This window comes from Mytilus edulis, chromosome 14 (genome assembly GCF_963676685.1).
Source record: "Mytilus edulis chromosome 14, xbMytEdul2.2, whole genome shotgun sequence".
Lineage (NCBI taxonomy): Eukaryota > Metazoa > Mollusca > Bivalvia > Mytilida > Mytilidae > Mytilus > Mytilus edulis.
Window position 1 is genome coordinate 3,895,161 of NC_092357.1, and position 13,511 is coordinate 3,908,671.

Sequence of the window (13,511 nt, forward strand, 5' to 3'; positions counted from 1 at the left end):
ACAGTCATTTAACAAAATCTATTCGGATTAAAATTGAACCGCAAATACTGTCGAATGATAAGTCGTTTTGATACATTTATTGTCTGAATGACATGCTACGTTTTTGTTTACACGCTGCTAACAGCGCCACCGCAAAAATTTGAGATTATGTCCCCTTTCCCGCGTGACCACCAGAAGTAACACTTCAATGTCACTGGCTTTCCCACTGTTTGTATACGATAAAATAGATGCTCACAATATAGCTAGATTAATTTTGTCAAAGTATATATGGTGCAGTTAATAAGTAGTAATAAAATGCAGAACTCTAAATTAATATAAAAAGGGTGAGGTCAATTCAATTTGAGGAAATCAAACGTTATACTATGTTAACAAACATTGTTATTTGTCGTTGCATATATAAACACGTAGTACATAGTCTTGTGTCGGTTTTGGTGATCATTTACTAACCTTGTCCCGTGCATTTAGATCAATACCAGCATCAATAAGCAACACCATGATTTCCGTGTTTCTTTCTCGTACAGCATCGTGAAGTGCAGTAGTACCATCCTATACATAATGACATACAATAGTTTTAACATATCATTCAATGATAACGATAGCAGATTATGTCAAATAAAAGAATAAAACAACACCGTGTCAATAAAATGTTATTTAAAAAATAAACTGCAAAAACTTATTATCATTTAAACGAATGTGTATGTGTTTGTGTATTATTTTAGTTAACGATTAACGTGCAGTGAAAATTAATTATGTTAATGGCGGTGTTATTGTCGCCGTCATCTTCGGTCAACGTTGACTATCGAAACATAACCAACGTCAATATGTAGTTTTGTTGCTCACTCTATGCAATCGTGTTTTCTGTTATTCTATGTAAACCATATCATATGTTGTGTAAAATTACAAAACAGTGCAATGTCAGTAGTTTCTCATCACATTTAAATTGTCGTTTATTGTAAGCTTCACCACTGTTTTTTTTAAGTCAACAAACTTTTCCAATATTCTGCATTCTACAATGTTTGTTATCAATCCCAATTCTATCTTACTTTTGAGATATAGTTTTTCATATGTGACGTCATTTTCCTACTGTTTCAGAAATTTCATAAATTCAAATGTGACGTAATTTTTGTGCCTTTTCGCCATCGTATGTGACGTCATTTTTATGATTTACTGCGTTGAGGCCTGGACTAAGTCGGGTGTGTCTATTCTGTGTTGGTCCTTGCATTATGTATTCGTGTTTGTTTTCTGTAATGAGTTAACACTTCAGTTTCATTATGTATATCTGTTATATTCATTTGATAACATTTACTGTTTGCAATAGCATTAATTGTTCTAAATAATAAGGATGTTCTTATCCCAAGCATAAAGACATAGCCGTATTTGACACTACCTTTTTCAACTTTTGATCTTCAGTGCTATACAACTTTGTACCTTTTTTTCAATTTCGATCTTTTATATCTGGGCGTCACTGGTGACTCTTGTGTGGACAAGGCGCGTTTTTGGCGTAATGAATTTTAAACCTGATGTTTTTTGTTATCTATTAATCATGTGTTTCTTTGTCTAATACGTTCTCCTATTTATTTGTATTGTAGTCCTGTAATATTATGTTGTCATTTCAATGTTATATTTAACATAGCCATTAAAGTGCGAGGTTTGGCATGCCACAAAACCAGGTTCAACCCACCATTTTTTCCTTTAAAAACGTCCTGTACCAAGTCAGGAATATGGCCATTGATATATAATTGTTCGTTTCTGTGTATGTTACATTTAACGTTGCGTCATTTGTTTTCTCTTATTTTTGTGTGTAATTTCACATTGCGATAAGACGTGTCACGGGACTTGTCTATCCCAAATTCATGTATTTGGTTTTGATGTTATATGTGTTATTCTCGTGAGATTTTGTCTGATGCTTGGTCCGTTTCTGTGTGTGTTACATTTTAGTGTTGTGTCGTTGTTCTCTTATATTTGATGCGTTTCCCTCGGTTTTAGTTTGTTACCCCGATTTTGTTTTGTGTCCATGGATTTATAAGTTTTGAACAGCGGTATACTACTGTTGCCTTTATTTATGGATGATTCTAATTTGTCACTTTTCACTAATTTTGCAACCTTACTTTACTGAAGAGTATCCACACACACACTAGAAAGCTAATTGCGTCTAGTTTAACATCACATATGATGCTGTAAATGAATGTTTTGGTATTGACGATAATTCAATATAATTGTAAGTTTAACTTATAATCCACTGACCCGATCCTGTATATTGATATCAATGCCACCATCAATCAGCAACTTGACGATTTCTGTGTATCCGTGATCTACAGCAATGGGAAGTGCAGTGTTATCATACTGGATTGAAAAAATACAATTTTAACATAATATGAAATAAAACAGGAAGCAACCTATTGGACTAAAGAAAGTAAAACAGCATAGACTGGCACTTAGCATAAAGTAAAACTGGTACCGGATATCAGAGTTTTATACGAATTTGTCATTAGTTAATATTGCATGGTGCATGGATGCATTTAAGCTTTATGAATATACATAGGATGATTATTATTTAGGGATCAGCTAAAGTCCGACTACAGCTGCGGGAGTTTTTCTCGCTGTGTTGAGGACCCAATGGTTACATTGATATTGTTATTTCACAGTCCAGTATAAAAGGAGATTTTGTTTGATTGACATCGAGACCCCTATCCACCTACGTTTAAAAAAAATGGAGGTAAACATTTCCTCCTTTAGTTTTGTTCGAGACTTTAATTATCAATAAGGATTTAAACTGATTTAATAAAATAATTGCCCATCTTTTTTATTGTTTCTTGAATTAAAATTTACAATTGTCAGAATGTCTATTTCTAAATTTATCAGTCGACACCTTCCTCCCTTGTCTTGAAAATTTTTAAAAAATTGATATAATTCAACTTACGTCGTAGCCATATGGCTACCCAACGTGCAATGCTCTGACTATTTGTAAATAAAATGTATTCTTTGAATTATTTTTAATAGTATTGACAAAATTGATACTAAAATGTATTCTTGTAGTTTTGTTGCTCACTCTATGCAATCGCATTTTCTGTTATTCTATGTAAAACATATCATATGTTGTGTTACATTACAAAAACAGTACAATTTCAGTAGTTTCGAGTACTTATATCAGTGTGCTCTCAAATAATTTTTATTTGGTTTAGATTTTCAGTACATGTCAGTTGAATATTGTTTATGTTTTATGTATTTGTCGTATGATATTATCTCATCACATTTAAATTGTCGTTGATTGTAAGCTTCACCACTAGAACTGTTACAATTTGCCCTTGTGTTTTCTCGATATATTGTGACCACAACCTTAGGAAATTTTGTTTAAGTCAACAAACTTTTCCAATGTTCTGCATTCTACAATGTTTGTTATGGAAGATTATAATATGTCACTTTTCACTAATTTTGCAACCTTACTTTACTAAAGAGTATCCACACACACACACTAGAAAGCTAATGTCGTCTTGTTTGACATCATATATGATGCAGTAAATGAATGTTTTGGTATTGCCGATAATTCAATATGATTGTAAGTTTAACTTATAATCCACTGACCCGATCCTTTATATTGAGATCAATGACAAAATCAATCAGCAACTTGACGATTTCTGTGTTTCCATCTTCTACAGCAATGTGAAGTGCAGTGTCACCAACCTGGATACAATTTTAACATAATATGAAATAAAACAGGAAGCAACCTATTGGACTAAAGGAAGTAATACATCATAGACTGGCGCTTAGCGTAAAGTCAAACTGGTATCCGATATCAGAGTTTTATACGAATTTGTCATTAGTTAGATTGATTATTGTTTACGGATCAGCTAAAGCCCGACTACAGCTGTGGGATTTTTTCTCGCTGTTTTGAGGACCCAATTGTGACATTGATATTGTTATTTCACAGTACAGTATAAAAGGAGATTTGGTTTGATTGACATCGAGACCCTATCCACATACGTTTAAATGAAGTGGATGTAAACATTTTTAAGAATTCGTATATTGTATGGTGCACGGATGCGTTTGACTTAATGAAGATACATAAACAAACTATTGTTTAGGGGACAACTGAAACCTGACTAAAGTGCGGTATCTTGTCGCTGTGTTAAACACTGACATTACAATGTTTGTTATGGAAAATTCTAATTTGTCATCTGTCACTAATTTTGCAACCATACTTTACTAAAGTGTATCCACACACACACTAGAAAGCTAATTGCGTCTAGTTTGACATCACATATAATGCAGTAAATGAATGTTTTGGTATTGCCGATAATTCAATATGATTGTAAGTTTAACTTATAATCCACTGACCTCATTCTGAATATTGAGATCAATGCCACCATCAATCAGAAACTTGACGATTTCTGTGCATCCGTTCTCTACAGCAATGTGAAGTGCAGTGTTATCATACTGGATTGAAAAAAAAAATACAATTTTAACATAATATGAAATAAAACAGGAAGCAACTTATTGGACTAAAGAAAGTAAAACAGCATAGACTGGCACTTAGCGTAAAGTAAAACTGGTACCCGATATCAGAGTTTTATACGAATTTGTCATTAGTTAATATTGCATGGTGCATGGATGCATTAAAGCTTAATGAATATACTTAGATTGATTATTGTTTAGGGATCAGCTAAAGCCCGACTACAGCTGCGGGAGTTTTTCTCGCTGTGTTGAGGACCCAATGGTAACATTGATATTGTTATTTCACACTACAGTATAAAAGGGAGATTTGGTTTGATTGACATCGAGACCCCTATCCACCTACGTTTAAATGAATTGAATGTAAACATTTATAAGAAATCGTAAGGCCTTCAACAATTTTAACATGATATGAAATAAAACAGGAAACAACTTATAACATTAAAGGAAGTAAAACAACATAGACTCTCACTTAGCGTAAAGTCAAACTGGTACCCGATATATTACATTGTTATCGTTATCTTAAAGTGCAGTATTAAAAAGGAGATTTTGTTAGATTGTCATTTGTAACCAATCGTACGACCTTCAGCGTCACTGATGAGTCTAATGTAGAAGAAACGCGCGTCTAGCGTACTAAATAATAATCCTGGTACCTTTGGTAACTATTTACACCACTGGGTCGATGCCAGGTCGACATTTCGTCCCCGAGGGTATCACCAGTCCAGTAGTCAACACTTCGGTGTTGACATGAATATCAATAATGTGGATTTTTTTTTTTTATAAATTCCCTGTTTGCAAAACTTTGGATTTTTCGAAAAACTAAGGATTTTCTTATCCCAGGCATAGACTACCGTAGTCGTATTTGGCCCAACTTTTTGGAATAATTGTTCCTTAATACTCTTTAAATTTGTACTTTTTCGACTTTATAAATATTTTGATATGAGCGTCACTGATAAGTCCTATGTAGACGAAACGCACGTCTGGCGTACTAAGTTCTGGTACCCTTGATAACTACTTTAACAATAAGAACAAACCATAAAGAATGTGGTGGGATTAATCATTTTAGTAAGGGCTCAACCAGGGACAGTGGTTTGTAACTTCAATTGTTACTACTTTACTAATGAGTATCCACACATACAATAGCAAGCGTAATTTGTTTACTTTGACATGCACATATGATGCAGTATATTTGGTTTTTGTTATGGCAGATGAAGCAATATGATTATAAGTTTTACTTATAACCCATTGACCTGTCCCTATATATTAAGCACGAAAAAAGCATCGACATGGTGCATGGATGCGTTTTGTTTGGCTTTATAAATATTTCAATATGAGCGTCACTGATGAGTCTTATGTAGACGAAACGCGCGTCTGGCGTACTAAATTATAATCCTGGTACCTGTGATAACTATTTAACATAATGAAGATACATTAACAAAATAGTGTTACCTGACTCAAGTGCGGTATCTTTTCGCTGTGTTAAAAACTGACAATGATGTTGTTAGTTTGCAGAACAGTTTTGAAAGGAGATTTGGTTTGATTACAAACGAGACAACTATCAACCTACGTTCATATGAAGTAAATGGAAACATTTAGAAGCAACCGTACGGTTACAAAAAAGAGAACAAAGAATAAAAAATGTGGCATGGTTAAATATGTTTAAACATGCGCTCAACCCTCCCTTAACCTGGGACAGTTGTGTAACAGTACACAATAAGAACAGACCATACAATTCAGTTGGAAAATGCTTACATGATAAGATCGATACAAACAGAAAAACATCAAACAAAAATATAGATCAGACGTGCAGGAGTATTTATCCTGATGACAAGGCACCTAATTTGCATCAAACATTTTACGCCTCGAAAGCTTAACTGGCGTCAATAGTTGAAGCTATAATCCCTATAATCGTAATTAAACTACATAGTGTTATCCATTGCTTTGTTTTTTGCAGAACTATTAGCTTGGTTTATATATTGAAAGGCACTCTTTATTTGCTTGATGCATATGCTTTTATGATTATAAAGATACTGTCATATATATAAGACGATGTGGTATGAGTGTGAATGAGACTACTCTCCATCCAACCCTGGGACAAAAACATCATTATTATCAAGAACAATACACAGATTTGCAGACAGTAAATTTTATAAAATGACTATATAATAGATATACATGATTAAACTGAAATAATGACTAGCTATAGATAAACTCATCATAGATTCCTGGATTAAAATTGTAGATTTTTGACAGACGCGCTTATTTTGTACAAAAACGCACAAGTGACGCTCTGAACTAAAAAAAATAACGAAGTTGAAGATTTAAGAGTTAATTCACGATTTGCCAAATCAAATGAACAGTCTTAACGTAGCGTGCAAATATTTAATCATGCTGCAAATGTTTGCACCTGGTCTAAGTCAGGAATATGATTTACAGTAGTTGTCGTTTGTTTATGTTATTTATACGTGTTTCTCGTTTCTCGTTTTTTTATATAGATTAGACCGTTGCTTTTCCCGTTTGAATGGTTTTACAGTTGTAATTTTGGGGCCCTTTATAGCTTGTTGTTCGGTGTAAGCCCAGGCTCCGTGTTGAAGGCCGTACATTGACCTATAATGGTTTACTTTTATAAATTGTTATTTGGATGGAAAGTTGTCTCATTGGCACTCATATCACATCTTCCTCTATCTAATTAAAAAAATAAAAATTCAGACGACAAATATAACTATTTGTTCTAGAACAACATCGCTTGACAACGGCTACAGTCCGGCTGATATTTTGATAAGGCGAAAACTAAATACATAGAGTGGGGCGCTCATATTCGCCGTGGACACAATTTCGCCGTTTCATGATTTTGAGGTGTAAAAACTTCAAAGGATGGTTGAAATTGAAGAAATATGCCGGTAAATTATATTTTTATAACAAATATGATTATTTTTGAAAATGAGACCAAATTTCGGCACTAACTTCAAAGGACCAAAAAACGGACAACGATTTTCAGCCAATTTCCTGAATGAAAAATTGATTTCAAAGAAGTATTTCTTTAGTAATTCTTTGACTGACTGCCCTAAATTTCAGTTTTTTACACCTTTCAAATGTCTGCTATTCATCTATAATGAAATTTATTTGATAAATATTGTTTAAAGCTGCAGTTATTTGGTTTTAAATAGATGTGATACAACGGCGAATATGTGTCCCCCGTTGACAAAACATCAGGAAATTTCAAACACCCTTTAATCCAACATTTCAAATGATTTTTCTCAAAACAAACACGTTTTAAAGCTAAGAATATTTTGCATTTGAAGTTATCTTCATATAAAAATATCAGTATACTTCAAAAATATAAAGACCAGAACAACAACTGAAGAAAACATGGAAAGCTATGGCGAAAATGAGCACCCTACTCTAGGTCATACTCTGACAATGATGAAGTAAGTAGGAAATTGTGACACTTTTAAATTCTCACTGAAAAGCCTAATACTAAATTGTTAAACATAACTTTAAAACAATTCCTAATGAATTACAATAGTAAACTGAAAGATAGCACAGTAGATGAATCTGATAAATCTAAGTGAGGAAGAACATCAAAACCGGCCAGATTAAATTTATAAATACATATAAACTGTCCCATTCATAGTAACATTTATCAGTTCATATATCAGTAATTTCCCACAACCGGAAGACGGTATTATAAGTCAATGAAATACATGTACAGTTGGGTGCAGACCAAGCATTACATAAAGTAAACGCAAGTTAACGCGGCGTGCACATATTTCGTTAGTTGACTTTAAATTTCGCGTTTACTAGTAAGCGCCCGTTTACTTCATTTACGTTAACGCGGTCAAAATGGAAATTTATAATGTCTACTCGAGTAAACGCGCGTTTACTCTGTGTCCGTTTAGTCAGTAGTAAACGGCCGTTTACTTCAGATTTCACTAGTTTAATTGTACGTGCACATAAAAGTAAACGGGCGTTTACTACAGATTTCTTATTGTATTTTTACATGCACTTGAGAGTAAACGCGCGTTTACTTTTCGCGTTAACTAATTGTGTATATTATAAAATAATTGTCGGATGCATTTGTACATTTATTTACGTTGTTGAAATGACTTAATATTTTACGTATATGTGTTTTGAACCTTAACAATCAAAAATACTTTTTATTAGAAATATAAACATTTATTAATTGCAAAAAATGTCAGTTCCAAAAAACTTTCAACAGCGGATTTTCTGTTTTTCTGTTCAAAATTTACATGTACAAATATCGACTCACAATTAAACTGGCATATTTAAAAAAAAAAAATTCAATAAATTAATTAAAGAAGTGTCATTTCATTAAATGCAATCGTCAATATATTGATCGAAAATGGACAGATGGATATTTTGATGTACCTTATCATGTGATATATTAGGTCAGTGTATCAAGGATACGAGTACAATCTACGTTAACGAGCGTTTACTACAAACAGTAAATGGGCGTTTACTTTTTTTTACAAAAATAGTAGATACGCCTTTTTCGCGTTAACGCGACGAAACGAGAAAGTAAACGCCCGTTTACTCTTTACAAAATTAGAAGACACGCGGTTTTCGCGTTAACGCGGAGGTAAACGCGAAAGTAAACGCCCGTTTACTATTTATGTCTAATAAAATTTTGAAGTTAACGCAGAGTTAACGCGGCGTTTACATGAAGTGCACGCGAGTAAGCGCCGCGTCAACTTTTTAGGCCCGTTTACATGTAATGCTTGGTCTGCACCCAACTGTAACTCTAAAGTCTTGGAAAACACCAGGGTGCATCTGTTGATTATCAAGTTGCAATTCTTATTAGATGCTTACGTTACTATATAGTTCTTCTTTATTTGAAAACTGTTTATGATCACTTTTGGTTGTTAATTTTATTTTGTTATAAGGGGAGGTGGATTTTAAGGGAAATAATTATGTACAGTTCAATATTCTTTTCAAAACAAGCACAAACATAGTTACGACATTTTACATAAATTCGACGTCAAATAGTTAGTGGCAGTGGCACACATGACTACGCGTAATGCTCCCGCAATACTCGACATCCTATACACGGCACCAATGTTAGGTTTCAGTTCTATAATTCGCGTTGCTATACGGTTACGTAAATTCTGAAGGAAACACTACTGTATATTTCAATATTATATTCAAATACAGGCATTACCATAGTTACGATATTCTACATAAATACGCGACATTACATATATTTACGCATTAAACCCCCGACCCCCCTTTTTTTGGCTGATCAATGCATATGCATGGGAGCATATAGCTGGAACCCCCCCCCTCCCTTTACTCTGGGTTGGGAACCCCCCTTTTTAAAATGGCTGGATACGCCCCTGTGGATTAACAGTCATAACCAGTATCATGTATAAATATATCAAAGAAATGTATTTTGGACTCGCCAGTATAACATTTGTTTTAACATGTTGATTGCTTGGAGATTAAGCAGCTATTATCTTGCCTTGTAATTTTTCAGTTTCCCTTTGTCCGTCCCATGTTTGTCATTAAATTAGTACACTTTTAAGTTTTTTGATCAGCTAAAGTCCGTCTACAGGTGAGGGCTTTTTCGCAGTGTTGAAGACACACCCTTTGTTGGCCTTCAGTTGTTGTTTTTTTTACTCTGTGGGCGAGTTGTTGTCCCTTTGAAACATTCCCCATTTCAGTCTCTATTTTATATTGACTTATACATCGACAAAAAAAAGTTAGCAAATGAGTTTTGTGTAGACCATCGCACTTCAGCGTTACCACCATTGCACTTCGGCTTAGCTATCAACAAGATAGCGTCACAATGACACCATCACATTTCGGCGTGATCAAAAACGAACTTTAGGTGGCTCGGCCCTTTAACAGTGAGCATATTTTAACGCATGTTTCTTACAACGAGTGCCTTAGAAACCGTCGCTTTTCGGGGTCTACTAAAAAAAAGCTTTGGCGACATTGGAATGCGAGCGTGAATGAAAGCACCCTTTACGATGTAAACAAGCGATGAAAATGTTCTACAACACAAAAAATACGTACGGTCAGAAATATACAGTGCTTTCTTCATTTTTCAAATAATAGTTTTAATATACACTGTTTTAAAAGCATAGCATTATAAAAAGGAAAATATAAATACTGACATGTACGACGTCGACGGTATTTGATGCGTTCGCTTCCAAACAGACATTCTCAAAATACACGTTCGCCCCTCAAGTCCTTTCGAACTCGGAGTTTGACATAACGTTGTCAGGAATAAACTGCAAACAGTCGTAGTTACTGTGAACACTTTCGATGAAATGACACCCACAAATTTTCATTATATAATTTAACGGAACCCCATCTTTTAAACCGCCAAAGTATTTCACGTGCATATATTACCCATATATATATTTAACCAAAACAAGAACTCGTTATACAACTACTCTCATTAACCAGTTTTAAACTTATAAAAAGTATAACTATAACACAGAGGAAATCCCAAGTATCGACGAAAAGAAATTTAAAAATATCTTGCCAATGACGCAATGTTTACCCGTAAACATATGATAGCGATTATCGATATAAACAACTGCATGTTTACAGTAATCGTACGGCTTTCAAATACAAATAAAACCCGTATAGTATGATTTAAAGGCACCGGGGTTTATTTTCAAGCTATCTTTTAGCGTTTTATAACATTTTGTTACAGTCATCATGGTCATATTAATTACTTTTTTTCTCTTGAAAGATCTTAATTTCTAAGTTTTGTTAGGATTTTATTCCCAAGAATGTGAAAAAAAGAAAAATATTTAGAATTACAGGACTTGAAAAAAAGACAGTCAATTTGTAAATTTAGAAAAAGCGCTCACTCTTTAAAAATTGAGACAGACACATATTAAACAAAAACATATAGAAAGATCTGAACGTCTTTGTTCTAATTGCTCACTTGGTGAAGTTGAAGATGAGCTTCATTTTTTATTAGAATGCCCTCTTTATGATACTCAAAGGGACGATTTTTTCCAAGACATTTCTAACAATTGTTATAATTTTATAAATTTAAATAAATCTTCTAAATTTGATGATAATAATTAAGTATTTTTGTTTTCCAAAAACTAATTTGAACATGTCAATTTTACAGTAACACGTAACTTTTTCATTTAATCAAATAATGGGCACGAACATATCGAACAATTTTCTCGTATCATAAGTGTATCAGTTTCCCGAACACTAGTCACATTTCACTAAATTGATTATTTATTTTACGCAGAAATAAAAGGACACTTCAATAATTTGCTGTTTGTCACTTTTTCATGTAGATGAAAATTGACCAATCGTAACCGGGACGTGGTATTCCGACCTTATATCGGTCTATGATATTATCCCTCAATACTGCATACTTTGCGGAGGACCGCAAATTGTTCCGTTTGACATGCATGTCAATATTTTGACTAAAGGACACACACCCGCAGTTACCGGACAGTTTCAAACACTACTTAAGACTTTATAAATAAAAAAAATCTACTTACTAGGTTCAGAAAAAAGTGGGGATTGTAATTTTAAAAAATCGCCCAGTATACAGGGACGCTATATTACTAATTAGTCGGTGATGTTCTGTCTTACTTTTTGACATGCGTTTTTAAAAGGGAAGCTAATACATGTAATAAGGAAAGTATTTGATTAAAAAACTTTAAAGTGGAGTTTGTCATTGCGACCAAAAATATGAATGATATAAAATTTTCTTTGTTAACACTGGTTTGATCCACCTGATGCAAAGAAACGTAAACAAAGTTATCGATCTACGCATGATGATATAATAAGATGTTTTTTTTATGATATTTACTTTTAAATTTGAACTTTTGTGGATAGTTGTCCATTGACAATCTTCTTATGTTCATAACGTATAGGATTAACATAGAAATATGACAAATCTGACAGACGTTCCCTTGCTTAGACAGAGTGTTCATAAAGCTGGATGTATAAATACGAAGCCTCCTAGTGTAAAAAAAGGGGGTTTTGCACATACTAAGCATACATTGTTGATTCATTTTCTTATGGCAGTTCATATATCGAACTTCTCATACTTTGCATAACTTTCATGATACTTATCATCTATATGTTTTCATCCGTATTATGCTTGAAATATTTTTCAGTGAAAGTTTAATATGCACACATTAAATTGTTGTTATGTGCAATACATACAAAAGAACATAATTTCTGGGTCTTTTATCATAGCTGCCTACGCCATATCGATTTTTATCATTGGTGAAGTCGGTACGGTGACCTATAGTAGTTATCATCTACGTAAATCGGTCTCTGGTGGCAAGTTGCCTCATAAAAATTATACCACATCTTCTTTTTTTATATGTATATTTCACACATCTCCCCAACCTTTGTAATTGAAAATATATTATGGTAAAGTTTGCCAAATACATATTTCATTGTGAAAAGTTTTATTTGAGGGACCTGAACATCACAGTTGTAATATATCTGCAAGAACAACTTGATGTACTAAATTTGAAACGGTGAGTAGACAGATTTGGTTGGATGCATTGATATTGATTTTAACCACGATAGCTGTGAATAAAATGTGAAAAAATAATTTCTTTAAAAATATAATGCTAATACAAGCAAACTATAAGGACTTGTTCCAATACACACAAGTATCAGGATAGTCTACACATATTTATCAAGTTGTTATAACATATTCCTAGAAATATCTGCACATATGACAGTCACAGCTTTCAGCACATATATTGTGTTAAAGAGTGCACAAGCTGAAATGTCTCAACTGCTGTACTAATTACCATTCATGATGGTTTTGTTATTCATATTCCTAAAGATTAAAGTTTTACTACAACTATCAGATTTTTTTAAGATTATAAATAAGAATGAAAATGAGGCAAAAGTCAGATACATCAATCCAAGTCAGCCTTACATACACTATGGCGAAACCACACATTTTCATAAAAGGGGGGTGTTGGTACTTACTGCCATTGAGAGGCCAGCTCCTGTTATTCCCTGTATAATCAACAAACGAGCCCTCCCAAAAAATCCGACTATTTACAATCATCCTAGCAACAAAATAT

General features: G+C 33.5%; 1 protein-coding gene across 1 annotated transcript; it reads right to left on the reverse strand.

The window, feature by feature from the left end:
* Positions 1-435: 435 nt before the first annotated feature.
* LOC139503399 (ankyrin repeat domain-containing protein 2-like) lies at positions 436-5,510 on the reverse strand. The gene is made up of 5 exons (XM_071293178.1): positions 5,484-5,510; positions 4,336-4,434; positions 3,583-3,681; positions 2,245-2,343; positions 436-546 (listed from the first exon to the last, which is right to left on the reverse strand). The coding sequence occupies exons 1-5, from the start codon at positions 5,508-5,510 to the stop codon at positions 436-438; spliced, it is 435 nt and encodes a 144-aa protein (XP_071149279.1).
* Positions 5,511-13,511: the final 8,001 nt, after the last annotated feature.